The 27,878-nt window shown below is 39.4% G+C and overlaps 2 protein-coding genes across 2 annotated transcripts in view; one reads left to right on the top strand and one right to left on the bottom strand.

The window, feature by feature from the left end:
• The window catches only part of LOC118406282 (transmembrane protease serine 13-like), a 32,221-nt gene extending 19,583 nt beyond the window's left edge, over nucleotides 1–12,638 (top strand). Inside the window, exons 4-16 of the mRNA XM_035806210.1 lie at nucleotides 8–151; nucleotides 1,099–1,171; nucleotides 2,260–2,375; nucleotides 3,087–3,283; nucleotides 3,647–3,824; nucleotides 4,496–4,792; nucleotides 5,641–5,772; nucleotides 6,393–6,563; nucleotides 7,564–7,753; nucleotides 9,146–9,278; nucleotides 9,927–10,080; nucleotides 10,911–11,053; nucleotides 12,061–12,638. Coding sequence (XP_035662103.1) covers nucleotides 8–151; nucleotides 1,099–1,171; nucleotides 2,260–2,375; nucleotides 3,087–3,283; nucleotides 3,647–3,824; nucleotides 4,496–4,792; nucleotides 5,641–5,772; nucleotides 6,393–6,563; nucleotides 7,564–7,753; nucleotides 9,146–9,278; nucleotides 9,927–10,080; nucleotides 10,911–11,053; nucleotides 12,061–12,228 — 2,096 coding nt within the window. The 3' untranslated portion in view covers nucleotides 12,229–12,638. The remainder of the gene's footprint in view (nucleotides 1–7; nucleotides 152–1,098; nucleotides 1,172–2,259; nucleotides 2,376–3,086; nucleotides 3,284–3,646; nucleotides 3,825–4,495; nucleotides 4,793–5,640; nucleotides 5,773–6,392; nucleotides 6,564–7,563; nucleotides 7,754–9,145; nucleotides 9,279–9,926; nucleotides 10,081–10,910; nucleotides 11,054–12,060) is intronic.
• A 374-nt stretch (nucleotides 12,639–13,012) lies between these two features.
• Nucleotides 13,013–22,894, bottom strand: LOC118406284 (transmembrane protease serine 3-like). The gene is made up of 13 exons (XM_035806213.1): nucleotides 22,789–22,894; nucleotides 21,440–21,617; nucleotides 20,451–20,676; nucleotides 19,770–19,891; nucleotides 19,392–19,517; nucleotides 18,361–18,477; nucleotides 18,024–18,200; nucleotides 17,335–17,524; nucleotides 16,661–16,786; nucleotides 15,425–15,567; nucleotides 14,729–14,874; nucleotides 14,230–14,352; nucleotides 13,013–13,651 (listed from the first exon to the last, which is right to left on the bottom strand). The coding sequence occupies exons 2-13, from the start codon at nucleotides 21,612–21,614 to the stop codon at nucleotides 13,568–13,570; spliced, it is 1,755 nt and encodes a 584-aa protein (XP_035662106.1). The 5' UTR covers nucleotides 21,615–21,617; nucleotides 22,789–22,894; the 3' UTR covers nucleotides 13,013–13,567.
• Nucleotides 22,895–27,878: the final 4,984 nt, after the last annotated feature.

Here is a 27,878-nt window from a genome sequence, read left to right as displayed (position 1 = left end):
TCCATAGCGCAATGCGGCGGACTGTTCACGGATCCGGAAGGCGAGTTTATGTCACCAAACTACCCCGAGAATTACGACAGTAGCCTGACCTGCACCTGGACCATCACGCTGCCAAACGACAACTCCCGCGTGCTCTTGAACCTGGAAGACTTTAACCCTATTCAGACCGGGCTTTTTTGGTCATCCCTGGACCGGGGGGGGGCTTTTGAGGCCCTCCACTTCTAAGTCCTATAACTCTAAAACGACGTGCCGTAGGGCCACCAAATTTTCAGGACATGATTTCGACATAATATCTGACAAGTATGTGACGTTTGACGTTACGTTGACGTAAGATGACGTAATTATGACGTCATCAATTTGATTACATTGGCCAAACCCATGAAAAATGGGTATTCTCAGAAAACTTCAAGTTATGCTGCAAAAATGTAAGAACAAGTGCAGATAACAGAATAATAATGTTTGTTACGACTTGCGTTGCCAATAGCAACATCAATGACGTCAATATGACGTCATAAAATGACGTCATGCACATCTAAGATACGAGTTGGGCTCCGCCATATTATATCCACCACCTTGAATTTTTAAAAATACTTTTTTTGCAACAAATAATCACAAAGGGCAATGGAAATAGACTAAATTCATTCATTTAGATGGTTTTTGATGAAAAAATACCAGGTAGTTGCAAATTTTAAGGGATAATTAGCTTGTTTTTCTTGATCTGGCCATTCCGTCCGCCATCTTGGATTTTGGGCTGATGACGTCATCAAATTAGCATAATTTATGCATATATAATTATGAAAGATATGCTGAATAATATAAGATTTTATTTATGTAACAAAATCACAGTAATATAGCAAATAAATTTGAAAAATACATTGTTAAAACCAAAAATAGTGATTTTTGGCAAAACTGCCTGTCAAGAAACGGTTGCCATGGCAACAAGAAAAAATGGAAAATTTGTCAAACTTCGTAGAATTGTTGCCAACAATATTTTAGGAAAACTCACTAAATTTGGTGGCTCTAGCGTAAGCCGTTCTGGCGTTATAGGACATCGAAGTTAGCGCGGGCCTCAAAAGCCCCCCCCCGGTCTGAATAGGGTTAAGACGGAACGGGGGTACGACGTCGTCAAGTTTATCGACGGAGACAGCATAACGGCACCTGTCATAAGGAGGTAAGACGTAAACAACAAAAACAACAACAGCAATGAAAATAAAGATCAGGACTTTTCATAAACTATACAATTGAAATACAAGTCAGTAGCATTGGATAGCGACCAATAAGGGCAACGATTTGTTTGGTCAATGTTTACAGTAATGTCTTCCCTATATCGCTGTATGTGTGTGTATGTGTATGTGTATGCGTATGCGTATGCGTATGTGTATGTGTATGTGTATGTGTATGTGTATGTGTATGTGTATGTGTATGTGTATGTGTATGTGTATGTGTATGTGCATGTGCATGTGCATGTGCATGTGCATGTGCATGTGCATGTGCATGTGTATGTGCATGTGCATGTGCATGTGCATGTGCATGTGCATGTGTATGTGCATGTGCATGTGCATGTGCATGTGTATGTGTATGTGTATGTGCGTTCGTGTGTGTGTGTGTATGTGTATGTGTATGTGTATGTGTATGTGTATGTGTATGTGCGTTCGTGTGTGTGTGTATGTGTATGTGTATGTGTATGTGTATGTGTATGTGTATGTGTATGTGCGTTCGTGTGTGTGTGTATGTGTATGTGTATGTGTATGTGTATGTGTATGTGTATGTGCGTTCGTGTGTGCGTGTATGTGTATGTGTATGTGTATGTGTATGTGTATGTGCGTTCGTGTGTGTGTGTATGTGTATGTGTATGTGTATGTGTATGTGTATGTGTATGTGTATGTGTATGTGCGTTCGTGTGTGTGTGTATGTGTATGTGTATGTGTATGTGTATGTGTATGTGTATGTGTATGTGCGTTCGTGTGTGTGTGTATGTGTATGTGTATGTGTATGTGTATGTGTGTATGTGTATGTGTATGTGCGTTCGTGTGTGTGTGTATGTGTATGTGTATGTGTATGTGTATGTGTGTATGTGTATGTGTATGTGCGTTCGTGTGTGTGTGTATGTGTACATGTGTCTGAATGTGTGCGTGTATCACAGTGTATCCAATAGAGAAGTCTTACTCCAATTTGATTGCCTTGTTGTAATCTTCTAAATTTTCTATTCAAATATAATAATGTAGTCAAATCTTATTGACATTTTCATGTGTTTCCCAGTGTTTCAGGCAATGCAAGAGACCTATCTACCATCATCAGTTCCGGTCCCAGCCTTACTATTCTCTTCACGAGCGATGAAAGTGTCACGGAGAAGGGGTTCTCATTTTCGTACCAAGGTAAACATTAAAAAAAATATATTTTCACGTTGTAACTTCGAATGGCCGGGTGGCTATGCTAGCAGATAAAGAGATCGAGAGACCACAGGATGCATTCCTGCCATTCATAGCTAGAAGTTGTGTAGCTGAGAAACGCACAAAATAGGCACTTCGATGGGGAGGTGATAGGCGGTGGTATGCGCTACTCTATCTTCCAATACCGTGTCCTAGATACAGTGTACAGATAACTAGATACAGAGTTATAAATAGCTATAGAACTTCTTTTACATTTTCATCTCTAGGCCACTGTAAAAGAAAAGAAAAAACTATGAATATCTATATATAAAACGAGAAGGTTATGAACTGAAGCAATAAATACATTCAATCCTCGATTAAATATGCTGCTATACCAACGCCATACAAACGCTACCTAAGACATTACTCTCTTGGCAAAGGTAATGGCAACTATGAATGGTGAATGACTGGAGCGACACCTGGTGTCTAGCGATATTTTTCTGAAATGCAGCCAGAGGATAGTTGATAGTCATGAACCGGTTGAAAGTATCGTAATGTTAAATATGTGTTGTTTTCTTATCATACGATTGAACAAAATCGAATCAATCCAGAATAAAGCAGCAACAAAAGTGTTGACTTCTTCATAATTATTGTTAAAAACCTTAAACATCTTTAGTCTAATTGACTACAAACGCATTTATATTTTTGTTCTGTAAGGGATCAACTGTGGTGGTCAGGTAATTGACACCAACGAACCAATCACGAGTCCGGGATTCGGAGTCTTGGAACGGTACCCGAACAACACGGACTGTGAGTGGGTCATCCAAGTCAAAGTCGGGGCTACTGTCAAACTCACATTCGACGAGTTTGATCTCGAAGGACCGGAATCAAATTGTGCATATGATTCCTTGCAGGTAAGATATTAACAGATAAATCATGTCAAACGAAAAAAAAATTCTTTTTTCTTTTGCTGTGAAATCTATTAGAATTTTGTTATAGATACTACTAGTACTAGTAGGGTCCAAGTAGTCCAGATCCATTCACAATTTCCAAATTTCCCAAAATCCTTTGCCACAGGTTGGCTGCAGGTTTGCGGTAGTGTCGTAAAACATCGGGTTTGAATAGTATTTTTTCTTCGTGATAAGGATATTCTTATGTTTAGTGAAATGTATCGTTTTTTTGCAGCCTTCTGTTTTACCCCAAACTATTATTTCTTTGAAGTAACAAAACAGTGTGGCACTAATTGCAACCTATTGAAACATTTCATTCTATCTTAGATACGAGACGGGTCCAACAGCAATGCCGAGAAGATCGGAGACTACTGCGGTGACAGCCTTCAGGGGCAAACTGTCCGGTCCACAAGCAACACCCTCTACCTGAACTTCCACTCCGACAGAAGCGTCGCTGGTCGCGGGTTTTCGGCAAGCTTCAAGGCCGTCTGTACCGGTGAGTGTGGTGAGTTGTTTTAAACTAACATTCTGCATGCAATATAAGCTAACGTGCTAGATGGCAACCTCGCATTGTGAATGTCTTTGTCTATAACAACCACATTGATACACGCCGATTGAAGGCAATATGTATCCCCTGGTTAAAAATAAACAAATAACCCAGGCCCAACACTTGTATTTGTTGAGCGAAGGTACTGGCATATCTCCTAGAGATCCACACATCCATATAGTTTTGTTAGCGTTAGCCCGCCATCAGCAACCAATCATGTCATCGCTTGTGGTCAGGGGGAAGCATGATTGGCTTGCTGATGTCTCTCTGACAGCAGAAAGGAGCGTATCTGATTGGCTGATGGCTGACCAGCACCAACGCAACAAAGTGAACTGATTACAGACCGATATCCCAAGGTCGTCCGTTGCTTGACACATACTAGCAGCAGGTACTGAATTCAGGGATGAAGTCTGTGTTTTCCCTATTGATAAAAACTAACTAAAACGCTGTGCTGAAGAAACATGTGTATATGGTAAACAACTGCCTGTCGGGGAATATTTTTTCTATTCCTAATGGACAAAGTAAATCTTCTTGTTGTTAAGCCTTCGAGAAATCGCCACTCGGCGATTTACGTGCGTATTGCTACAGCTTTATTCCATTGATTAAGTTAAAACCTGAATATACCGTAGCTCCGACAGAGCCCCCTCCAGAGACCGAAGAACCTCCGACAGAGGCACCTCCAGCGACCGAAGCCCCTCCAGCGACCGAAGCCCCTCCAGCGACCGAAGCCCCTCCAGCGACCGAAGCCCCTCCAGCGACAGAGGCCCCTCCAGCGACAGATGCACCTCCAGTGACTGCACCCCCTCCATTGGTGGAGTGCCCGCAGTACCAGTACGCCTGCCGGTCCGGCGAATGTACACACCAGCGCTATGAGTGCAACGGCACTCCTGACTGTCAGGACGGCAGTGACGAAGCACGCTGCTTTGGTGAGTATCCATCCGCAAGATAAGTTGCCCAGTCAGCGATGGCCTTTACTTTTCTTCATTGTAATATCAACATGAGCGAATATTGTTTATCTTTCCAATTGATTTGATTTGATTTGATTTATTGGAATTGCAAACAATTACGTAATTGTATGTCGACCGATCTACCACCTTTGAATTTGATTCTGATAATTCTTCGTAGTAAGAGTACTAGATTGTGAAAAGTTCGAAGGGATTTAAATGTTAACTTACACAAGCATATACTAAGACCAGAGACACAAAAATTTAAGGGGCTCAAACAAAATGCAGACAAATTACATGCCTGATAATATAACACTGCATTTTTATTTGCAATGACTCAGAATTATACAACAATATGGAATGTGCAGGCGTCATAGCAGATAAAGGGCTACACTGAATGTAGACATTATGCATTTTCACCCACTGAAACAATGTGGAAGGCAATGACAGCCATGTTGGTACATTGTGGCTGAACCCTACTTGGCATTTCTTTGATGAAAAATTGATTTGTATTCTTTTATTTTCTTCCCTAACCTTTGAACACTTGATTAAGGTCATTTCAGTGTGTAACAATGTAGATGTTCAAGACTGCTTGAGGTATACAAATCACTGAAATGCATATTTCCGAGCCCGCCGTCATCTTGATTTCACTGTGACGTCAAGGGAAACGATTTTTATCTCTGACTGATCTATCCCAGATGTACTCCATCCCCGAAGCGCTTTTGGGATAGAAGCACAACTGGGATGCAGACCTATCCCAGATGTGCTTCTCAGAAGCGCTTCTGGGATAGAAGACAATCTGGGATACAACACTGGTCTTTTACCGACAGAGTGTGATCGACACATCCACAAGCCGTTTTACGTCATGCCGTACTACTGGGTGTGTGACGGACTGAACGACTGTGTTGATGGGGCAGACGAGGCAGGGTGTGAAGGACCGCCAACTCCCCCTACTGTACTAGGTACGTAGGCTAACCCTTGTCCTTAGTTATGTACGTGATGTGTTTATATAAATGCATGTACATGGGACCAGTATCTATACTACATCTCAACAACTAATCTGGACACAAAATGTTTGGAGTATTAACTTCAGTTTACCTGTATTACCGTTGTTTCTGCATCCTTTTCCATGTGTTGTATATCGTTAGAGAGCTTTTGTGATTTCCTTTCTTATTACATCCAACTGTTTATAATTCATACAACAGCAACACGCCTGCTTTCAGGTGGTCACAAGAATAAAGTTTATGAAAAAGCTTACCAGTCATTACGGCATGGTGGCGCTGCAGTAATGAGAACGCAGTCCCAAACGTGACTGAAAAGATAGCCGGTATATCCGCCGTTCGCCGTAACACTGAGGAAGCCACACGGTGAAACATGTTTGTTGTGTGTTGGTTCAAAACGGGGATCTTGCGGCTTCAGCGTCTTTTCTGAAGATGTGGCGTAAGTGTGAACGGTTGGCTTGAGGTTACCCTTCTCCACATGCTCCACCGTTGGCCGTAACACTGTTAACCAGTTTCGCAGGCACACGGTGCGACAACAACTCTTGATATGGCACTACTTCATTTTCTTTTTTTGCTTTCAGAAGCCCATTGGGGAGAGTGGGGTGACTGGGGTGCTTGCTCTAAGGACTGTGAAGGCACCAGAAACCGGACCCGCGAGTGCGTCAGATACGAAGAAGGACAGGAATGCTCGGAAGGCTCTAATGTTCAACATGAGATGTGTGGATCGCCGGGACCTTGCACACCTGAACCAGGTAGGACATTTTTTCTCAATACAGGTAGGGCGTACCAGAGACTAAGTGAGAAAGTTTCAACACCTTACACAATTAGCAATCAAGTTCCGTCAATTATTATGCCCAAAAGGATGTATTTTTACAAGCAATTACATGATAGGAAGTGTGTCTTGTGCCTCTTGCTGCCTGTGACTTTCTTTTGACCTACCTATAATAATTATAATGGTTTATTTCACAGAAGGATTTCGCAGCCTTTAGGCTGAATTGCACACTCCTTTCACATGAGAGTCAAAAATCGACTGTAGGCAATACAATTGATTAATATACAGCTGGGTAAAATCCTATACATAAAATTTACAGCCTTAACATTAAAAGCATTTTTAAATTCTATTGATATGATTTACAGCAATAGGATAATCTCAGCGTTTGTAATGCTTTCTAAACTTGAACATTTTACATTGGTGGTCGATACAATACATGATCATTTAACACACATTTACATGTATGAGTATATTTGCATAACGTCTGCTACCTTGGTCAATATGTAGTTTTGCTAGTTTTGCCTGTCGCACTGCAGAAAAAAAAATGTTGGAACAAAACCAACATCATTAAACTGCAATGCTTGTTTGTAATTGAGATATCTAGTATATAATAATGTTAAGTAATGTAATGTAAGGTTAGATACTGCCATTTTAAAGTAGTGGGCAAATTTGGATAGACTAGAAGTGAGATAGACAAGAAGTGGACCCTCTGTGTCTATTGCTACACCTTTGGCATTCCTTGGACGGGAGTGAAGACTTCTTCAAGCAATTACTGTTTTTAAACGTAGAGTATCTACCTCCAAATTTTCAACGGCTATCAGTCCATCTTGTCCATTGAGAGTGACCCAGTGTTGATCTCGCGAGGGAGCACGAGACAAGACCAGGCTTGCGTAGATCATCCTCCCCCTCCCCCGCCTCCTTGCGGAGTAGGGATGTGGATGACTTGGGCAGCTCCCAATTGTCTTCGTTGTATTTTGTAGAAAATGACTGCGGCACCAGGAAGGTTGAGCAGGGCCGTGTGAGGATCATCAACGGAGAGGACGCCGTGAGGGGTTCGTGGCCGTGGATCGCCCAGCTCGGGGTGACCTGGGGACAGAAACCGTTCTGTGGAGGAACACTGATCGATCGGGAGTGGGTCGTCACCGCGGCGCATTGCTACCATGACCCGAAGTACGTGTACTTTAACGCTAATTCACCTTTATCCGCAGGGTAACTTATATGCATTGCAATTGCTTTGAAATGCAAGGTATTTGGATGTCACAGACAGACGATGGTTTCAAACTGCAGTATTTTGAAAGAATTGTAATTTGAAGCAACCGTCCGTCGACTTACCTAAATACCTCCTTTAAAAAAACCGGATATAGGTTACTTAACGGACAAAGGTGAACTGGCGTTACTGTTTTTCTTCTGATTTTGTGCGTTTTTACTGACTATCTACATCAATGAAGCATAGAGGAGCTAGGCATCATATTGGTGTTCTTGATTTGCATTTTATTCGCGATTTAAACATTTTCATTGGCAAGTCCTTTGGTTCTTTCTGCCATTCTTTTCTTTGAGAAACATTCACTTATAATCAAAAGAGGCTAATAAAAGAGTCAGATAACCTCTAAATGTCCGAAAACGTTTAAGATACGACTCAATGCCTCCGTCTTGTTTTAACTGTGACGTGAGGCGTTCTATGCGTTTCACCTATTCGACTACACATGTCTAGCGACGTGAATCGTGAGTAATATGTAATGGTGATGAAGGCTCCTGGCGTGTAAGCAGCTCTCATATCGACCATCAATGTACAGACGTTTTTTTATGTCTCAGGGGCCTCCCTTATCATATTACCCACAATCCATGTCGTTGCGCATGCATGCGTACTAAGAAGGGTGGACGACCTTATCATTCCGTCTTTTTCGCAAAATGATATTTACATACACTAAGGTGATAGTGGTTTGTCTGGGGATTCGATTTGTTTTAATGTAATTCTGTACTATTGGTATGTTGGAAAAGACGAGCAAACATTTGCATGCAAAAGTACACATACAGTCAAACCTGCCCAAGCGACCACCTCTTCTCAGCGACCACCTGGCCAACGCGACCGCGACCGGCCCAAATTGGGACCCATAACGACCGCATCATTTTCAAAATTGAGGTTTTCATCGATTTTTGATGATAACTAGCGCGATTTTGTGCCGAAATCGGCCAGCTTGCGTCGGATTTGGGGGTTAAATTTACAGTTTACAGTGTGCGTGTTGTATTTGACATTACAGACCTCGCTTCTTTGCGTGCGTGCAATGTGCTTGCTATTTTCAATTTAACACAACGGAAACCATTTATACTTTGCATCGGGCATGTTTTGAGTCGATACTCTTCTCAGCGACCACCTCTCCAAATCGACCGCTTTTTTCCGGTCCCCCGGGTGGTCGTCTTGGGCAGGTTTTACTGTACATAGCGTAACGTTTGTAACTTGCACCACCTGAATGACGCGCTATCAATAGGTCCTAGCATACTACAGGCGATCTTTTCTATGATTGGCATCTTATTAACTTGAATGTTATGGTCTATCCTATACAGCGGACCACCAGACGTCAGTAAGTTCACGATTCTTCTTGGGAAACATCGTCTGAGGAGGGATCCGATGGAGGCCGGCGCTTTGCTGATCAACCCAACGAAAATCATTCTGCACAGCGGTTACAGCAATAAAACAGTAAGGGCATTATTACCTCATGGGACTAAACGTATTGTAGTCACTTGGTACCTATGTGTTAGGGTTTGGTCCCAGGGACTGAACTGCATTTGAAAAAGGTTCAAGAGTAACTCTTCATATCTCAAGGAGGTGTGCGATTTTGATCTCTCATTTTGGCTAAATAACAAACCTATTGGGTCCCGATCAAAGCTGCCACCGTAAATAACAAATTCATGGCATTGGTGTCATTGATCGTTAAGCTTGCTGACGAAAAATTTGCAGATCTTTGCTTCAATTCTCTAGGGGAAAAGCCCTAGAAATGTTGCCACAAATGAAACCCGACTTCTACGCCCCTCTGATGGGACATTTGAAGAGAGCAATAACCTGAGCACGTTGATTATACTTATTAATGATTAAAAGCTAATACTATATACTGAATGACCTTACTCTTATTTCGTGCTATTAGCCTTCGGGCATGATTTCGCAACTAAACTCTCTCTACTTATTAATTATAACACACACAGAAAACTGGAGTGTAACGTGCATAGTCCAATGATAAGCGGCCGTGCCTCTTTATTTCCACAAATTAAATTAGACACACGCACAAAAGATAATAATTCACTCCTTTGGGGAAGAAATTATAACAATAACAATCTTTCCATCCAACAGCTGGACAACGACATTGCCTTGGTGAAGATCCCAGCGGTTGATGTAGACACAAATGATTATGTCAACTCCGCCTGCCTAGAGGTCCCGGATGTGTCTGGCACCACATTCACGAAAGATTCCACCTGTTTCACGCAGGGATGGGGCGTCACTGAAAGTAAGTCAAACTTTATCCAATTCTAAAAAAAATCAACAACCGCGACGTACTTGAATGTAAATTCATCTGTGACAGTAGTTAACATAATGATACAATCTGTAAGACCTTATATCCGTACACAAAATAAAGCGCTTACCAAGAAGCTTTCGATCAGAACCGCGACGTATTCATGGTTTGCACGTTGGGATATGACATCTTTTCATATATACACAGGAATGTGTTTATTAAAACACCAGGTATGGTAACCAATGCAGCAAAGGGTGGACGTAACCTAACATCAGCTTGGAATTCTATCTGGAGCAACAGTAATGTTTAATCAATTTGTCACTAGACACAGCCGAACATCTGCTTGAAGATATTCTTTTCAAACAACATGGTGATATCAATTTAATTATCAAATCTGCTTGTCCGTGTATTTACCTGTGTGTGTGTGTGTGTGTGTGTGTGTGTGTGCGTGTGTGTGTGTGTGTGTGTGCGCGCGCGCGCGTGTGTGTTGTGAGGGGTCTGTGCTTGGATATGTGGATGTGTGTGTGTGTGGATGTGTGTGTTTGAGGGTTATGTCTATGTGTGTGTCCATGTGTGTATGTGTTTGTGTGTGCATGGGTGTGTGGTGTGCCTGTCTGAGCGTGCGCCAGTGTATCTTTGAGTGTATGCATACACGTGCACCTATGTGTGTTTGAGTGTGTTGTATGTATGTATGTATATATATATATATGTGTGTGAGTGATAATACGTCGATACATTTGGCGGCATTTACTTCAAAGAACGTTTCACACTTGTTTTCTAATCAACTGTTATCAACACCATACTTCATCCATGTACTTTTCCAGACAATACCCAAGCTGACATCCTTCAGGAAGCCCGAGTCCCCCTGATAGAGAACTGCGCTGCTGAGTCGTCCTACCGAGAGTCTCACCTCACAGACAACATGCTGTGCGCCGGTTACGTCAATGGCGGAGTTGATTCCTGTCAGGTACCGAAAACTCGTCACTCGATATGTTTAAATATTTAAGACTCTACCAGACTACGGTTCGCTGGAAAAACGTAGAAATGTAACAAATGAAGTACAGCCGGTTATACCCCATTTCCACTAGGACGGCGCTCTCACCGCGCTCTCTCTGCGACCTAAAATTTGACACATCGCTCAACGAATTCTATAGAAAAGAAACGAATCTTTTTACACCTTGTGTGCTTTGTTGTCTTCTCAGTCACACTTTTACATTTTGTATGATATACCAAGTGTGAAAGTAAAGATTACACATATCCTATTTAGGTCGCAGTGAGAGCGCAGCACGATCGCCGTCTAGTGGAAAGGGGGCCTTAGGGAACAGCGCGCGACCTACGGAGTTTGTAGAATCCACAGGTCGCGCGTTGTTGCCTAGCCAGCTGTACTTCTCTGGCCGGCTATTTGTTCCATTTCTACGGTTTTCCAGCGACCCGCAGTCTGATAGAGACTAACTTAATACCACGTTGATTTTATTACATGGATGACGTCCATGTGCTCATGAATTTTGGGCCGCGACCATACTGTAATTCGTACAAAACAGCTATGCAAAGATATGCAAATTTATGCAGTATATTTCTCACAAAATATCGAAATATGGCTACTAATGACACGAGTCAGTCCCAATATCAATTAAGACGATGTTAAAAAACAAAAATGAAGAATCCATACTCTTAGTGTTCAGTCATTTCTTCAATCTAAATGATAGAAGACAGCTTTCTTCTAGGGACAATCAAAGGGTTGTCTATCATATTTGTGATTGACTGATTGATTGATTGACGGATCGATCGATTGATTGATTGACTTAGTGATTTTTGTGGGCAGGATAATAACTAAGAATATCATAAATACATTTTAAAGTGTTGGTACCAGATTCTTCAAATTAGTCGTTATTTCCAAAACTTTGACTGGTCGGTTGCTCATTGTTGATTGATTGACGAAATGATTGACGTATTCATTTATTGATTGATTGACAGGGAGACTCGGGTGGCCCACTGGTGTGTCAGGAGGAGACGTCCGGCCGTTGGCAGCTGGTGGGCATTACGTCATGGGGGTTCGGGTGTGCTGATGACGGCTACCCAGGTGTCTACGCCCGCGTGGCCAACTACATCGACTGGATCAAGGAGAAGATCGAAAATAACTAGTGACGTCACGTGTCAAAGGTCACCATCCGGGAACTTTGAGTTACCAATCCGAACTCCGTGGCATATAGTCTTATAAATAGGTTACCTGGTATTATGTTTTTCTTTTACTTTACGAATGCATGTTTGTATACAAGTTCTACTAGGCAGTTTCAGCGTTTAAGTACTAGAAATTATACAGATTACATAATTTAGCTACAGACTTTAAGGTTTATTCTAATTTTACAGATATAGCAAAATTTTGTAAATGTTTTCCATAGTGTGAATTTCTGAGTTCATTTAATCTGGGTAGAGATGCCAGATCTTCCTAACATATCACGTTTCATACTAAATAGCATGTATTGCATAGTCACTTTTGTTTTTTGTCAGATATTCTTTTTAATCGCATTTGAATTAAAACTATCTAGAGCAAATGAAGTGTTGGATGTCGAATTTTTGTGTGTATCATAGAACAAATTATTAAAGAAATGATAGGTTGAATGGACATATGTTCAAACGAGATGCAGAATGAATGAATGAGCCGATTATTCCAAAAATATCTCTTACAGGAATCAAAAAGGAATTTACTGTACATGATTCTTATTGTATAGTTATCAAGGACAGAATGGCAAACGTTTTGGGGGGGGGGGGCTAAATGCCGTTTTTGTATCAACAGGAACTGCATTTTCCCCCATTTTCTACCTTGCAGATTTGATACCGTCAAAACAACGTTAAAGACGACGGTCAATTTTCTTACTTGACATAATAATCACACCTATTAAAAGTAATAACACACGGGGAGACTATATCAGTTGAAATACTTTTATTGGATCAAACAACAATATGCAAATTGGTTTTGATTTTGACGTAATAACCATACCCTAAATAAAGTTGAGTTAAGTTAAGTTACACATAACATATCAAATGCGTCATAAATTATGACGACCAAAAAGCCTTGGCGTTTTACAAGAGTAAAACACACCTTGACTTAAAGTTGCATAGTAGCCAGTACCTAGCGCCTTAAGACAAAATACAATAGTGTAAAGCACAACGGCCTTCTTAACGCACTATGAGGTTTTCTAAACCCCTAATTGTAAAATACCAAATTTAAGATATCTATCGACATTCATTGCCAGTATTAAATGATGGTATGAATAGAAAGTATTAGTTGGCATTTCAAGCTATAAACGATATTGCTTTTTTGTCGCAATTGCTAGACATTTTACGTGTTTAACCGTTTGATTCGCAATAGATTTCCAGTGTACGTAAAAACTGACTTATTTTGAATATGGCGCAATACTATAACTTAGACACCACTAATCTCGTTCCCATCTGACGTCATCTTCTCGTTCCTTGGTTCTCCTTAGTTAACATTATCACCGGATCCCTCGGGATCGATTAATTCGCGGTTGGCCGCCATCTTGTCCGCAATCCATGGCAGGAATGACTGTTGGTATAAAAAGGAAAAACTCGTAAGTCCAATGTTGTCTTCCAGAATCTAAAGGTTACGAGTTCGAATCCCTAACAGGTCACAATCAATGCTTTGCCATTGTAAATGACAGTTGGACAATACCAAATTCCGCACTCAACTCAGGCGAAAAATTGTATTTAAACTCGGTTTCAGACGGAACGTGATTTTCTAGTTTGGTCTAACATTTTTTTTTTTTACTTTAATAGGATTCACTGCAAAACAAGGCTCATTGAGCCACTCAAGAGTTTTGGGTTACATTACTGTATTGTTAAAAAAGATGTCTCTTCACCCTTTACTTAAACAGTTTCAGATTGTATTCCATGGGGAAGCAAGTCCTAAGCGTGTTAAAAGAAAATGTCCATTTACCAGCTTTGTACAACGAAACATACATTTCTCAACTACAAAACAAGTTTTTCTTTGCCATTTTATCAACATTATACATGTATAGGTGAGGTGATACATGTACACATTGATACACTACTATATATAAGGGAATTTATATAGATTAAGCAAAGTGGACAGAAGAAGTCTCTTAAATCAAGATGGCTGCTCACCTGTACGCGCGCATAGACTCCTGGGAAGTTCTCGCTGGCGCATCCGTAGCCCCATGACGTAATGCCGACCAGAGACCAGCGCCCCTGGCTGTTCTGACAAACCAACGGACCCCCTGAATCACCCTATAAGAACAAAAGCAAAATAAACATTTAGTAGGTGGATTCAACTGTTCGTCATTGGTTGTTCTGAATTCGTGACATTTCAGAAATGACCACTTATCAAATATGCATGACATTCATGTAGCAACTCAACACACACGCATTTGTCTTTTATTACCCTTTTCTGTATGTCTACATCTTAGAGATGAACAATCTTAGAATCGAAAAAAAGACAGACAGAATAGCTCTAAACGATTTATCTGCTTTGACATATATCTTTTTTTTTTCACAAAAAGGAAAGTTTATACTTGCTTTATTTGTGTAATTTTTCATTTTCAACGTTTGGACCTACAATATACAAATATACATAATGTGAGAATATCAATTTTTTTGTTCTAACCTGACAAGCGTCGATTCCTCCGGCCAGATAGCCAGCGCACAGCATCTTATCCGTTAGTGCACCTGCGTAGGATGTAGGACCGTTGCACACGCCGTTGTCGATGAGGGGTACGCGGGCCTCCTGTAGAACATCTGCCATGCGCCCCTCTGTACAAGAAAGAGACAAAATATGAATTTTTAGGAAAGCACACTTGGTTATGCATTACAACATTTGAGTTGTACGTCAAAAATGATGGTTGGTCACCAAACCTCTGAATAAACCACCGAGTGAGCGATCATTGCATACATGTCATGGCAAAGTATCGGGTTATATCAAAAAGTTTTTTTTTCTGTTTAGAACTCAGAATGAGAATATTGTATCCAAATGTTCATCACCACGAGTCCTTGCTTTAAAAGTTAGTGTTTGTACAACTTTGTTGTCAAAGGACTAAAAAAAGCGTGCACGTGCACCTCCCTATGCACCAAAAAGTGTAAGAAGAATACTAACATGTAAATTTTTCTTGCTGTTAAAATCGCGTAATTACGTAACAGCCCGACATCAATTATACTATTTTCCCTAACATGTAATGTGTAGATATATGAAAGGGAATCATGACGTTACAATAACGCCTCGCTGCGGACTTAGAACTTCAATGCACTTCTCATTTACCATTTAGTACTGATGGTATAGAGGAAACCCTTTATGTCGTAGACTTACCGTCAGTGACTCCCCAGCCGGTGGTGAAACACAGGGAGTTGCCGTTGAACACTTCCTGTGCTTCCGGTAGACAGGCCGAGTTGATGTAGTCAGTAGGGTAGTCCACTGGTGGGATCTTGATTAGGGCAATGTCGTTGTTAATCCTGTGGATGATAGGCGTAAGAGTCATTTTACATTTGTCTAATCATTAAAATGTAAAAATGTTCAAAACCTCGGAATCCTATGTATCTGTATTTCTACTTGGCAGAAACAGTCTGTAAAGAAATTAATTTTCTACAGCAACTAGGTTAAAACAAAAAAAGGCACAGCGTGTAATGTACAATGTTACAGCCATGGCAAATATTTAAATATCAAACATATAGGGCACACGACTGTAGGAAAATAACATTACATAGTGTGCACGTTATTGTGGACTCATGATGTTGAAGATAACAAATTCACGTGACGTCATTAGGCTAATGCAGCTTTCTTGCGTTTCAGCGAATCATAACTAAAGCAGTCTCAGACATCTTGATCTAGAGATCGTCTTGTATTATTTCTTGTATTATTTCAATAGTTTACAGCTAATAGAAGATAATACAGGAAGATTTCATGAAACGCGTGGCAACGAAATTTTGAAACGCAGTGCGTTCTGGAGTTACCGCCCGCTAAAAAGCGTAGGACAGGATTGTAGCCAGCAGCTGTCCTTCAGTCCTTTGAAGGAATTTTGCAGGTGGGGAATGAAAAAAGTTTTCCCCATTCCGTCCCCTGGGACAGACAAAAATTGATATGTAAAGATATAAATAAACTGAAACCCATGTGTTCTTCTTCACCAAAACAGATGCCATTGAACAGCTTAGTCTACAGCCAAAATTTGCACCTCAAAATGCAGGAAATAGTGTTTCAGAGGGTCTTGATTTAAAATCTTGCTGGGACCCAGACCCCCTAGAAATGACGCGCAACATCACGCCATGCCTTTGGTGCTCGATAGGATTCCCATTCAAAATCAAGGGGACTGAAAATGATTTCAGGCTGGCTACAACCCTGGCGTAGGAGTATGGTCGCTAGCGAACGTCTAGCCTGGATGTAGTCCACATCTATCATGCAGAGCTACGTGGACTGTTGAAACATTCTGGCACCCGGGCTAGCACAGGTACGTGCTGTAAACAAATAAACAAACAAACAAACGTTTCATTGACATGTTAAGTGACAGGAGTGTGAAAGCCCCCTACATGGAAATATTCAAATAAAACTCACCTGTTAGGATCGTAGTCTTCCTTGACAAAGAACTGTAGGGGAGTGACCACGATGGAGCCTTGGTCTATAGGAGGGGTGCGCAGATTTTGTGCTCCGATCACCACGTGAAGGTTGGTCGGTCGCCAGCTACATTTTTTAAAACACCATTCTTGTTAGTTTTCACAATTGACATTGAAGTCTGTACAGTGTTTGAAAAATATTATCCCAACAGGCACTATAATCTCCGCTTGCATTGGAGAATATTCTAAAGATGATTTTTCTTGATCATAGATTGGGCTTTGCCATATTAGGCTTAGGTCAGATTTTCAAACCGGGCCCCGGCCGGGTAGCTTCAGCGAGCGAAAAAATGATATAAAATACATCAAAATACACGAAATGTCAAAATAAGATGCATGGGTAGGATTTGTGCATATATTTATAGGTATACATTTTAATTTTTTTTTGTTTCTTAGAACAACCCAGCCGGGACCCGCATTGGAAATGTGACCTAAGCCTAAGTTGTCTATTTATTTGCCTGGATGAAATATAATTCTGAACCGTTGCGCCAAATTTCAAGTTTCATATACATTCGGGGTGAAGAAATTTACAAAATGTTTATGTAAAAATGATTGTTCTGTTTCAGCTAGTTTATGATATTTTTACGATGGACCAAAAATAATGTTTTGATTGCGTACTTAAAACCGTGGAAGCAGTGAGCAGCCGACAGGACCCATTCCCTGTCAATCAAGGTGCCGCCGCAGAAGGGGATGGAACCAGAGCCTCGTTTTAGCTGCACCTGCCACGGCCACGCCCCCCGCTGTGCGTCCTGACCGTTGATGATGCGCTCGTTGCTTCTCTCTGATTGGCGGGTTCCGCATCCGCTTTCTATTTGTGGGTCAAAAGAAGCATTCCATTGGTCAGACCATGATCGGATCAAGAACATTAACCAATGTGATGAATCATTCTTTTTTAAATGCTCCATTCCAGACAGCTGTACTAATTCAAAACATTCGCCTTCGCAGAAACATCCAACGGCCTCTTGTCTGTACTCTGCTATCTCAACCGTCACAATAAGTTCCTGTGGGCGTCGCCACAAACCAGCTGACAGCCAATCAGAGAATAGGTCTTTAAGTTTTCAAAAGGATCTCGTATATATAAGGGTAAGTCCATGAATATCTATGAGCAGGACGGTAAGGAACTGATGGTGACGGTTGAGAAAGCAGAGTACAGACAAGAGGCGGTTTGCTGGTGCCGTTGGATGTCTCTGCGTAGGAGAATGATTCAAAGGGCATTTTTTTAGTTTATTCACATTGAAATACATCTATTACTTTGCTGTCATTTTCTAAATAAGTATCAAATGCCAAATCACATAACATGGACTTACGTGGCTCTGTAGAGCATGGCCCGGGTGTGCCACATGCTTCGATCTGAACGTCATTTCCGGTGCAGGTGATATAAGATGGCGCTCCTTCCGGTACGTTGCAGGTGCGTGTACGTTGTCTGGTACCCTCACACTCAGCAGAACACTCACTCCACTCGGACCAAGCAGACCACGTGGCCTCTGTGGAAAAATGTGACATATCGTTGAATGTAAGTTCATTTGTGACGGCAGTCAAGATTATGTTATGATTTTAAGACCTTATACTCGTACACAAAACCTGGGAAATCTGACATTATTTCTTAAAGTTCTGTAGAAAGGTATCGAGCTAGATGAATCTTACCAAAGACTTGTTCATCGTTACAGTTAGACTCGTCCGCTTGGTCATGACAGTCAGTGATTCCATCGCAAACCCAGCTCTGCGGCATTTTACTGGGCTTACGCTTGTCGGCGTCACATTCTGAAGAAAAGCAACAGAACATACGTGATTAGTAAGGTCAAATTTGCATGAGTTTATTTTGCTTAATCTTTAAACCTAGCCTGAGCAACTCATGACGTTTCTACGACCCTTTCACTGGTCAGGCCCCTAAAACCTTTACTGACTCTGGTTCAGGAAGACGGAGGACATCCTGATCAAAATAAATACACCTGCACTAACATGTAACGCTAGTTCACCTTTATCCGTGGGGTGGCCTTTATCCGTTGTCTTTAAAAACAGCATATTTAGGAGTATTAAGTCTGCTGACAGGGGTTTCAAATTTGCAATAATTCCAAAACCACCGTCCGTCGACTTCATATCCCTAAATACGTTTTTTCTTACAAACAACGAATATAGGTTACCCTCGGATAAAGGTGAACCAGTGTTACATGTATGAATTAACAATGTTCATTCTGAGAACTGCCTGGTATAATTTTGAATGTGTGTTATACGAGCTAGATTATAAATATGATATGACTTATTGTACTAAATAAAAGATATATTATTGCAACCCAGCTTAAATTTGTAGGTTGTAAGATTATGCCGATGTTCAAATTTACTTTCTCTATAAAGTGAGTCTAGTCAGCTCTGAAGTATATTGACTATTGTACAACGATATCTTGAAAGAGGGTTGCATCGTTAAATCATACAAACTTGTATAAAGTTAATGCTTTGTTTACCTACAACTTGTGTGTATTTATTTGTACAACAAAATATAAGGAAAGTACCCTAATGCTGTTAGGTTTTGCGCTGTTTGTAAACACGTATTAAATGTCGAATGGTATGTCTGTTTCAAAATAAGTTAATTTTAATCTATTATGAAAATTTTGTTGAATGATTCATTTTCAGGTTGTTTTTTTTGCAAAAAAAGTGCTACATGGAGGCAGAAAACTTACGGAAACAGTTGTTTTCGTCACTTCCGTCGGCACAGTCTCTGACGTCATCACAGAGCCAGCTCCAGTGGATACACTCGAGTGACGAAGGGCAGGTGTATTGGGTGCACTCGGTCGGCGTATTTCCGTCTGAACGCATAATTAATATTAACTAATAATATAGAAGTATATAGCTTTAAAAATCACAAATTGCAACGAAACTTGATCAATACATGACATGTTTTTTTAAGTTTTTTGTTACAATATTTTTACAGAAACTGATGATATAAATATGTGTTGAAATGATAATCATTATCCCTTCGTCAAGGCTACAGAATGTGAACAAGTAAGTCTACAAAGAAATACTCTTGAAATGTTCGTTTTGAAAATGAAAATATTTACCGGAAGTGTAAGTTGCAGTAAAGCCCTTTTCGTTGAGACTGTAATCACTGGTGAAGACGACCAGCATGCCTAGCGTGTTTGTACCGGAAATGGGGTCAGCTGGGGCGGTATTTCCGGTGAGCCTTAAGATATGATAATAAAATGTATGCAGGTTAGATAAATGACAGTATGCATAAAGAAAAATATAAATTCAATCATTGTTGAATGTGACGGAGTCAGTGCAATAGTTTTTGGCATGCCCAAGGCTAACTGCGCATGAGCAGAGAGGAGGGGTTCAGGAGACGGAGAGGTTGGCAGTGTGAAGTCCTGCTATGTAGATTTAGAGGTTTCGTGGATTGAAAGAGCAACATCGGAACAACAGCGTCGGTCTATCTTGTGACATTGATGTATAATTGTACTAAATGTACCATGTTCGTAACATATGCATATGCATTATTTATAAATACATAATTTTCGTAAAACGAAAATAGAGCCATGGCATAAGATTATACATTAATTTGATATTTTAGTATCTACAATTCATAAAGCTTCTGTGTTTTAGAAATAGATAGCTTTTAAAACAAACAAAAAGGAAACTAAACAAACGTAATACATGACTTTACGCCCAAGCAGTAGTGTACAGTTCACAACAAATTGTTTTGTCAATGAAAGAAAATAAACTGTATTGTATTTTCTACTCACTTTCCAATAAGAGGGTCGTTGATAGTCAGACCATCGTACACAGACACGTGGTCGTATCCGTTCTCTGTTTGTAAGTCTTGGAACTGCAGTGTGACCGGCCCGCCCCTAGGGGGCATGATTCGCCATTTGCAGTCGGCACTGTCGGGATAGTTGCTTGGGTAGTTCGGTGAGGCCAAGGTCCCGGATGCAGCCGTTAAGTCGCCACCGCAGGCAACCGTATTTTTCTCTAAAAGGAAATATTTCACAAACGTTAGGCTTATAGTCTCATTATGTGGTTCGTATAGTTCAACTAAGAGAATAGCCAAATGGATGAAAATTCTATTAACTAGCTATCTTGTGTTTTTACCCATCTTGATTTTTCCCTCTCTTATTAAATTTTGAGTCTGCAGAGGATGTAATCCATATACTTTACTTGCTGTGGCCTCAATGGAAAATTAGTCTGTTTAGGTCTCATTGATGACTTTTTTTTCTTCCTATAGACTTCTATGTTATAATACGTGTTTTACATGGTCGCGTTCATAATGAATGAAGACCCTTATTTTACATTTGTGCCCCACTGGGCTAAGTACAGGTCACATGGCAACAATCTTATTTAGTGAAGCTACATGAAATGTCAGCGGATCTTTCACTCATATGTTGAGCACATTTAGTCTATATAATGGAAAAAATGCCAATAACCATGATCCATACGCTTGTTGTTTATCAATCAATTATAAGCTACAATTAGTCAATCTCCGCAAAAGGCACTTTTTCGCTGTTCGTGTACAGCCGCACCACTCAGAACCTAGGGCTGTGTACCTCCGACCTGCTAATTTCTTCAGGTACAAACAAGCTATCACCAATCTGACTTTTGAGATCAATTCGGCTGGCTAAAAGGGAATTTCTTACCGCTGAAAACACACGTCCATGCAGCCGTTTATTTTTTTGGCTCGGATCTTTCTGACTAATAAATCAATGAGACCTTAAAGGTGAGGTAAAAAAATGTTTACCCTTGTCTTCTCCGACCCTGGCCTGTTGTGTGGGGGGCACCGTCGTCTGGCTGTTCTCCATTATCAACTGTCGCATCATCTCTTTCAAAGATTGTCTCAGTCTTCCCGCCTCCGCCATATTTGTTGCCATAGCAACGGCCAGCGCCATCGACAACACCACCGTCAGAAACCGCATATTCTGTAAAAAAAATGATTAATTTTAGTATCATTGAAAAATTTTCAATTTCTTAGGAGATCTTGGCAAAGCAAGTGTTGCGTGTAAAATATCATTTGCATGTTTATGTCCGAAGGCTTAAAGAAACATAGTAGTAACATGGCATAGCGAACATAAATGTCACAATTAACAGTTACTGGCATATTTGTATCTGTAAAAATAAGATCACTCAAATATTAGTGTCGGTTATATCTGGTTGGTTTGACCGTATCGGAAGCGGAGAAGTTTGATAAGTCCGTCTTTTTAAATAGTTTGTGCATGGGCCCTATGATTTGAGGAAGAAACTGGCTTTCTGTTCGCCCATGCGTGTTCGAAAGTGAAGAAGGTCATGTTGAGCCTTCTCTTTAATTTCCAGTTCATTTGTTGTAGTTTAGTGAACAATTTGAAACGAAAAACTTGCTTTCCCAATTTTTGCCTCAAAATCTCGCAAGCGTACAAGTTGCGCAAGAAGACAAAAGCTAAGACAATTCTATTCTAGACAAGTCAAGTATACGTTGGTGACAGGTTCAACCAGTTTAACCGCCGTGCTCCTCGAGTACTCGTTTTTGATTTGTTAGCAATACAATAGTCACTTTCGCATGCTGTATTTCTGTACTAATATATATCTCTTTCAGACAACAACGTCCTCAAGTAAAGTGACATTTAACAAGTATCACCTTGGTATGAAATACACATAACTCGTTATATTAGCCATTTTTCCAATCCGTGCCAGGTCGAGCAATTTTGGGAACGAAAGTATGATGCAAAAGCACCCAAATAAAAACCGTACGTAAACCATTCCAGAGCATAAGTAGCGTATATTTGTCGATATAAACTATTTTTTTCTTACTTTCCGCAAACAACCAGACCGGGTCCCGGGTGGGACATCAGACCCCAACATTTAGGAAATTTCTTAGCCTCAGAGACTGTTCTAAATTTGCTTTGGTAAGATACAAGTTTCAAAATTTCAACTATTTCAAAGTTTACTAACATAACAACACAGGTAAAGGTAATGTTTACAATTCTTTTTTCTCACAGCATTAAGGAAAAACTGTTACATTGCCAATACATTAAACCCCAGATAACAGAAACAAATGTTTTAAGGGTTTTATTGCGCAAAAAAATCAAAGAACTGAAAGGAAACCAAAACACTCACCTCTTGTTTCTTCCTTCAACACGCCTCGGGAAGAATTCGAATGAAGAATGAAGACAACTGAGCTTTTCTCTCTTTTATACCGTCATATTACACAATAGTTCCATGGCAACATAGATGCAGCTTTTCGTAACGTGAAGTCCATTGTCTATCACCTTTGAAGTAATTACGTAAAATGCACGTTTGACACACCCTTATCATAGTTAAATAATTTCTTAATTGGAAACATTATAGTACGTCATTGTTATAAACTCATTGTTGATGGCGTCTTATTTTGGGCAGAATTTGGTCTTTGATGTTGAAGTATTTAGACCAATGTTGTCTGTTTCGTTGATGGGTGTGTACAGAACGTTTTGGGTAAAAATGTAGCAACAAATTCTAGAGAATATGACCAATGCTTCTTCTATCTATGTTTTGATTGGGTGTATTTCTTCGTGTTGGCCCAAGCCTATGCATATGAGGCATTTGTTGTACTGGTAATAAGGGCCATGTTACGTAGGTGTTGTCCTTTGGGGACCCCCAAAAAATTATGCCTGTGAAGAAACAAAGTGCCTTTATTAGGAAATCTATTCTTAGTAAGTTTGAACCAATTTGGTAAAAAAAGGAAGGGTGTTCTTTCACATATTTTGCTTTAATTTCAAGATTTACATTTACAAGGCATACGGCATTGGTATCTGTATTTCAATCCTTTTCTCTTGCAATTTTCGGCATGTATAAACTCGTGTTTTCACGATGTTCATTTTCTTTTAAAACATTATAAGAATGGCCAAAACTTGATGTAAAAAAATGCTACGAGACTATGCCCTTTCCTTCTTCTATCTATGGGCTGTATTTTCTTTAATTTTAGATTTTACATTTGCACTTTACGGCATTGGTATCCGTTTTCAGATATTTCTCGCAGTTTTCAGCATGTATATGTTCATGTTTTGAACGATTTTCAACTTAAAAGCTTCATTCGAATGGCCCAAACGTGATGCATACGTAGATGCAAACCATATAATCGAATCAATGTGTCCCTAGATGAGATTCTTTGTGTACTATATATTTTGATTGTCTACAAACATTTTGTCTATAGCGACGTATTTTTAACACGACCATCTATGTCCATTTTAGAACTTTGTGTTTAAATCTAAATGACTGGAAATACAGACAATGAAGATCTTTCATTCATTCTATTTCAGTCTGAGAAAGTCAATTACTGTAAATTACTGATGATTAGTCCATTATGACGTAAGATATATATCAATTGAGTGTCCTTGAAAATGTCCAGTCAGGCCACACCTTACTAAGACAATTGCACTGTAAGTCTTGTTTTTTTTGTTTATCGAGTATTTTACTTTTACCAACGCCATTGCTGATTCAGTAAGATGCTTTATGTACTATATGTTTTGATTACAAATCTTTTGTCTATAGCGACGTATTTTTATCACGACCATCTATGTCTACTTTATAACTTTGTGTTTGAATTTAAATGACTGGAAATACAGACAATGAAGATCTTTCATTCATTCTATTTCAGTCTGAGAAAGTCAATTACTGTAAATTACTGATGATTAGTCCATTATGACGTAAGATATATATCAATTGAGTGTCCTTGAAAATGTCCAGTCAGGCCACACCTTACTAAGACAATTGCACAGTAAGTCTTGTTTTGTTTTTGTTTATCGAGTATCTTCCTTTTACTAACGCCATTGCTGATTCAGTAAGATTCTTTATGTACTATATGTTTTGATTACAAATCTTTTGTCTTTAGCAACGTATTTTTATCACGACCATCTATGTCTACTTTATAACTTTGTGTTTGAATTTAAATGACTGGAAATACAGACAATGAAGATCTTTCTTTCAGTCTATTTCAGTCTGAGAAAGTCAATTGCTATAAATTACTGATGATTGTGACGTAAGATATGTAACAATGAAGTGTCCTTGAAATGTCCAGTCAGGCCACACCTTACTAAGACAATTTCCCTGTAAGTCTTTTTTTTTTGTTTACCCGGTATCTTTGTTTTTCGTAATGCCATGATTGTGACGTAAGATATGTAACAATGGAGTGTCCTTGAAAATGTCCAGTCAGGCCACACCTTACGAAGACAATTGCACAGTAAGTCTTGTTTTGTTTTTGTTTATCGAGTATCTTCCTTTTACCAACGCCATTGCTGATTCAGTAAGATGCTATATGTTTTGATTACAAAATCTTTTGTCTATAGCGACGTATTTTTATCACGACCATCTATGTCCACTTTATAACTTTGTGTTTGAATTTAAATGGCTGGAAATACAGACAATGAAGATCTATCATTCATTCTATTTCAGTCTGCGAAATTCAATTACTGTAAATTACTGGTGATTAGTCCATTGTGATGTGACGTAAGATATATAACAATAGATTGTCCATGAAAATGTCCAGTCAGGCCACACCTTTTTAAGACAATTTCACTGTAAGTCTTGTTGTTGTTGTTTTTGTTTTGTTTATCCAGTATCTTTGTTTTTCGCAATTCCATGACAACAGAAATGCAGCTTTACGTAAAGTGAAGACTTAGTCCATCGTCTATCACCTCTAACGTAAGTGGGCATGAGCCATTGCTTTGAGTTATTCATTTATTCTATTTCAGGCTGAGAAAGTCAATTGCTCTAAATTACTGATGATTGTGACGTAAGATATGTAACAATTGAGTGTCCTTGAAAATGTCCAGTCAGGCCACACCTTACTAAGACAATTGCACAGTAAGTCTTGTTTTTTTTTTTTGTTGTTTATCGAGTATCTTCATTTTATCAACGCCATTGCTGATTCAGTAAGATGTTTTATGTACTATATGTTTTGATTACAAATCTTTTGTCTATAGCGACGTATTTTTATCACGACCATCTATGTCCACTTTATAACTTTGTGTTTGAATTTAACTTAAATTACTGGAAATACAGACAATGAATATCTATATATATCATTCATTCTATTTCAGTCTGAGAAAGTATATATATATATGAGTTTCGCAATCTTCATGTGCAATATGTTTCAAGAATTTTAAAACAGTCTGTACCTCAGCAGTCCGACGCACACGATTGTTCATTTTAATATGTTTTACCTTGCGCCCTCTGGACGTCGTAAGTCCAGAAAAAGGGTCGACCTAGGTATTTTAATCTTTCATCTTGTATTTGTATGTCTAATTCTAAGGCTCAATAAAGATGATTCTGACCCCCATTGCTGCAAATTACTGATGATTATCCCATTGTGATGTAAGATACTGAAAACAATGAGGTGTCCTTTAAAATGTCCAGTCTGGCCACACCTTTTTAAGACAACTCCACCGTAAGTCTTGTTGTTTTTTGTTTATCCAGTATCTTTGTTTTTCGTAATGCCATGACAACAGAAATGCAGCTTTACGTAAAGTGAAGACTTAGTCCATTGTCTATCACCTCTAACGTAAGTGGGCATGAGCCATTGCTTTGAGTTATTCATTTATTCTATTTCAGGCTGAGAAAGTCAATTGCTCTAAATTACTGATGATTGTGACGTAAGATATGTAACAATTGAGTGTCCTTGAAAATGTCCAGTCAGGCCACACCTTACTAAGACAATTGCACAGTAAGTCTTGTTTTTTTTGGTTTATCGAGTATCTTCCTTTTACCAACGCCATTGCTGATTCAGTAAGATGATTTATGTACTATATGTTTTGATTACAAATCTTTTGTCTATAGCGACGTATTTTTATCACGACCATCTATGTCCACTTTATAACTTTGTGTTTGAATTTAAATGACTGGAAATACAGACAATGAAGATCTTTCATTCAGTCTATTTCAGTCTGAGAAAGTCAATTGCTGTAAATTACTGATGATTGTGACGTAAGATATGTAACAATGAAGTGTCCTTGAAATGTCCAGTCAGGCCACACCTTACTAAGACAATTGCACTGTAAGTCTTGTTTTTTGTTGTTGTTTATCGAGTATTTTCCTTTTACCAACGCCATTGCTGATTCAGTAAGATGTTTTATGTACTATATGTTTTGATTACAAATCTTTTGTCTATAGCGACGTATTTTTATCACGACCATCTATGTCTACTTTATAACTTTGTGTTTGAATTTAACTTAAATGACTGGAAATACAGACAATGAATATCTTTCATTCATTCTATTTCAGTCTGAGCAAGTCAATTGCTGTAAATTACTGATGATTGTGACGTAAGATATGTAACAATGGAGTGTCCTTGAAAATGTCCAGTCAGGCCACACCTTTCTAAGACAATTGCACAGTAAGTCTTGTTTTTTTTTGTTGTTTATCGAGTATCTTCATTTTACCAACGCCATTGCTGATTCAGTAAGATGTTTCATGTACTATATGTTTTGATTACAAACCTTTTGTCTATAGCGACGTATTTTTATCACGACCATCTATGTCCACTTTATAACTTTGTGTTTGAATTTAACTTAAATGACTGGAAATACAGACAATGAATATCTATATGTATCATTCATTCTATTTCAGTCTGAGAAAGTATATATATATATGAGTTTCGCAATCTTCATGTGCAATATGTTTCAAGAATTTTAAAACAGTCTGTACCTCAGCAGTCCGACGCACACGATTGTTCATTTTAATGTGTTTTACCTTGCGCCCTCTGGACGTCGTAAGTCCAGAAAAAGGGTCGACCTAGGTATTTTAATCTTTCATCTTGTATTTGTATGTCTAATTCTAAGGCTCAATAAAGATGATTCTGACCCCCATTGCTGCAAATTACTGATGATTATCCCATTGTGATGTAAGATACTGAAAACAATGAGGTGTCTTTTAAAATGTCCAGTCTGGCCACACCTTTTTAAGACAACTCCACCGTAAGTCTTGTTGTTTTTTGTTTATCCAGTATCTTTGTTTTTCGTAATGCCATGACAACAGAAATGCAGCTTTACGTAAAGTGAAGACTTAGTCCATTGTCTATCACCTCTAACGTAAGTGGGCATGAGCCATTGCTTTGAGTTATTCATTTATTCAATTTCAGGCTGAGAAAATCAATAGCTGTAAATTACTGATGATTACTCCATTGTGACGTAAGATATATATCAATTGAGTGTCCTCGAAAATGTCCAGTCAGGCCA

The sequence above is a fragment of the Branchiostoma floridae genome, chromosome 19 (assembly GCF_000003815.2).
Source record: "Branchiostoma floridae strain S238N-H82 chromosome 19, Bfl_VNyyK, whole genome shotgun sequence".
Classification (NCBI taxonomy): Eukaryota; Metazoa; Chordata; class Leptocardii; order Amphioxiformes; family Branchiostomatidae; genus Branchiostoma; species Branchiostoma floridae.
This window is presented reverse-complemented; position numbering and strand designations above follow the sequence as displayed.

What these genes read in the sequence shown, in the direction of transcription:
- LOC118406284 (XM_035806213.1), bottom strand. Translation starts at nt 21,614, where the DNA reads ATGCGGTTTCTGACGGTGGTGTTGTCGATGGCGCTGGCCGTTGCTATG. An exon ending in TACTGCAACTTACACTTCCG is followed by an intron (nt 19,518 to 19,769) that starts GTAAATATTTTC and finishes TTATGCGTTCAG; the next exon opens with ACGGAAATACGCCGACCGAG. An exon ending in GAGGAATCGACGCTTGTCAG is followed by an intron (nt 14,353 to 14,728) that starts GTTAGAACAAAA and finishes TTGTTCTTATAG; the next exon opens with GGTGATTCAGGGGGTCCGTT.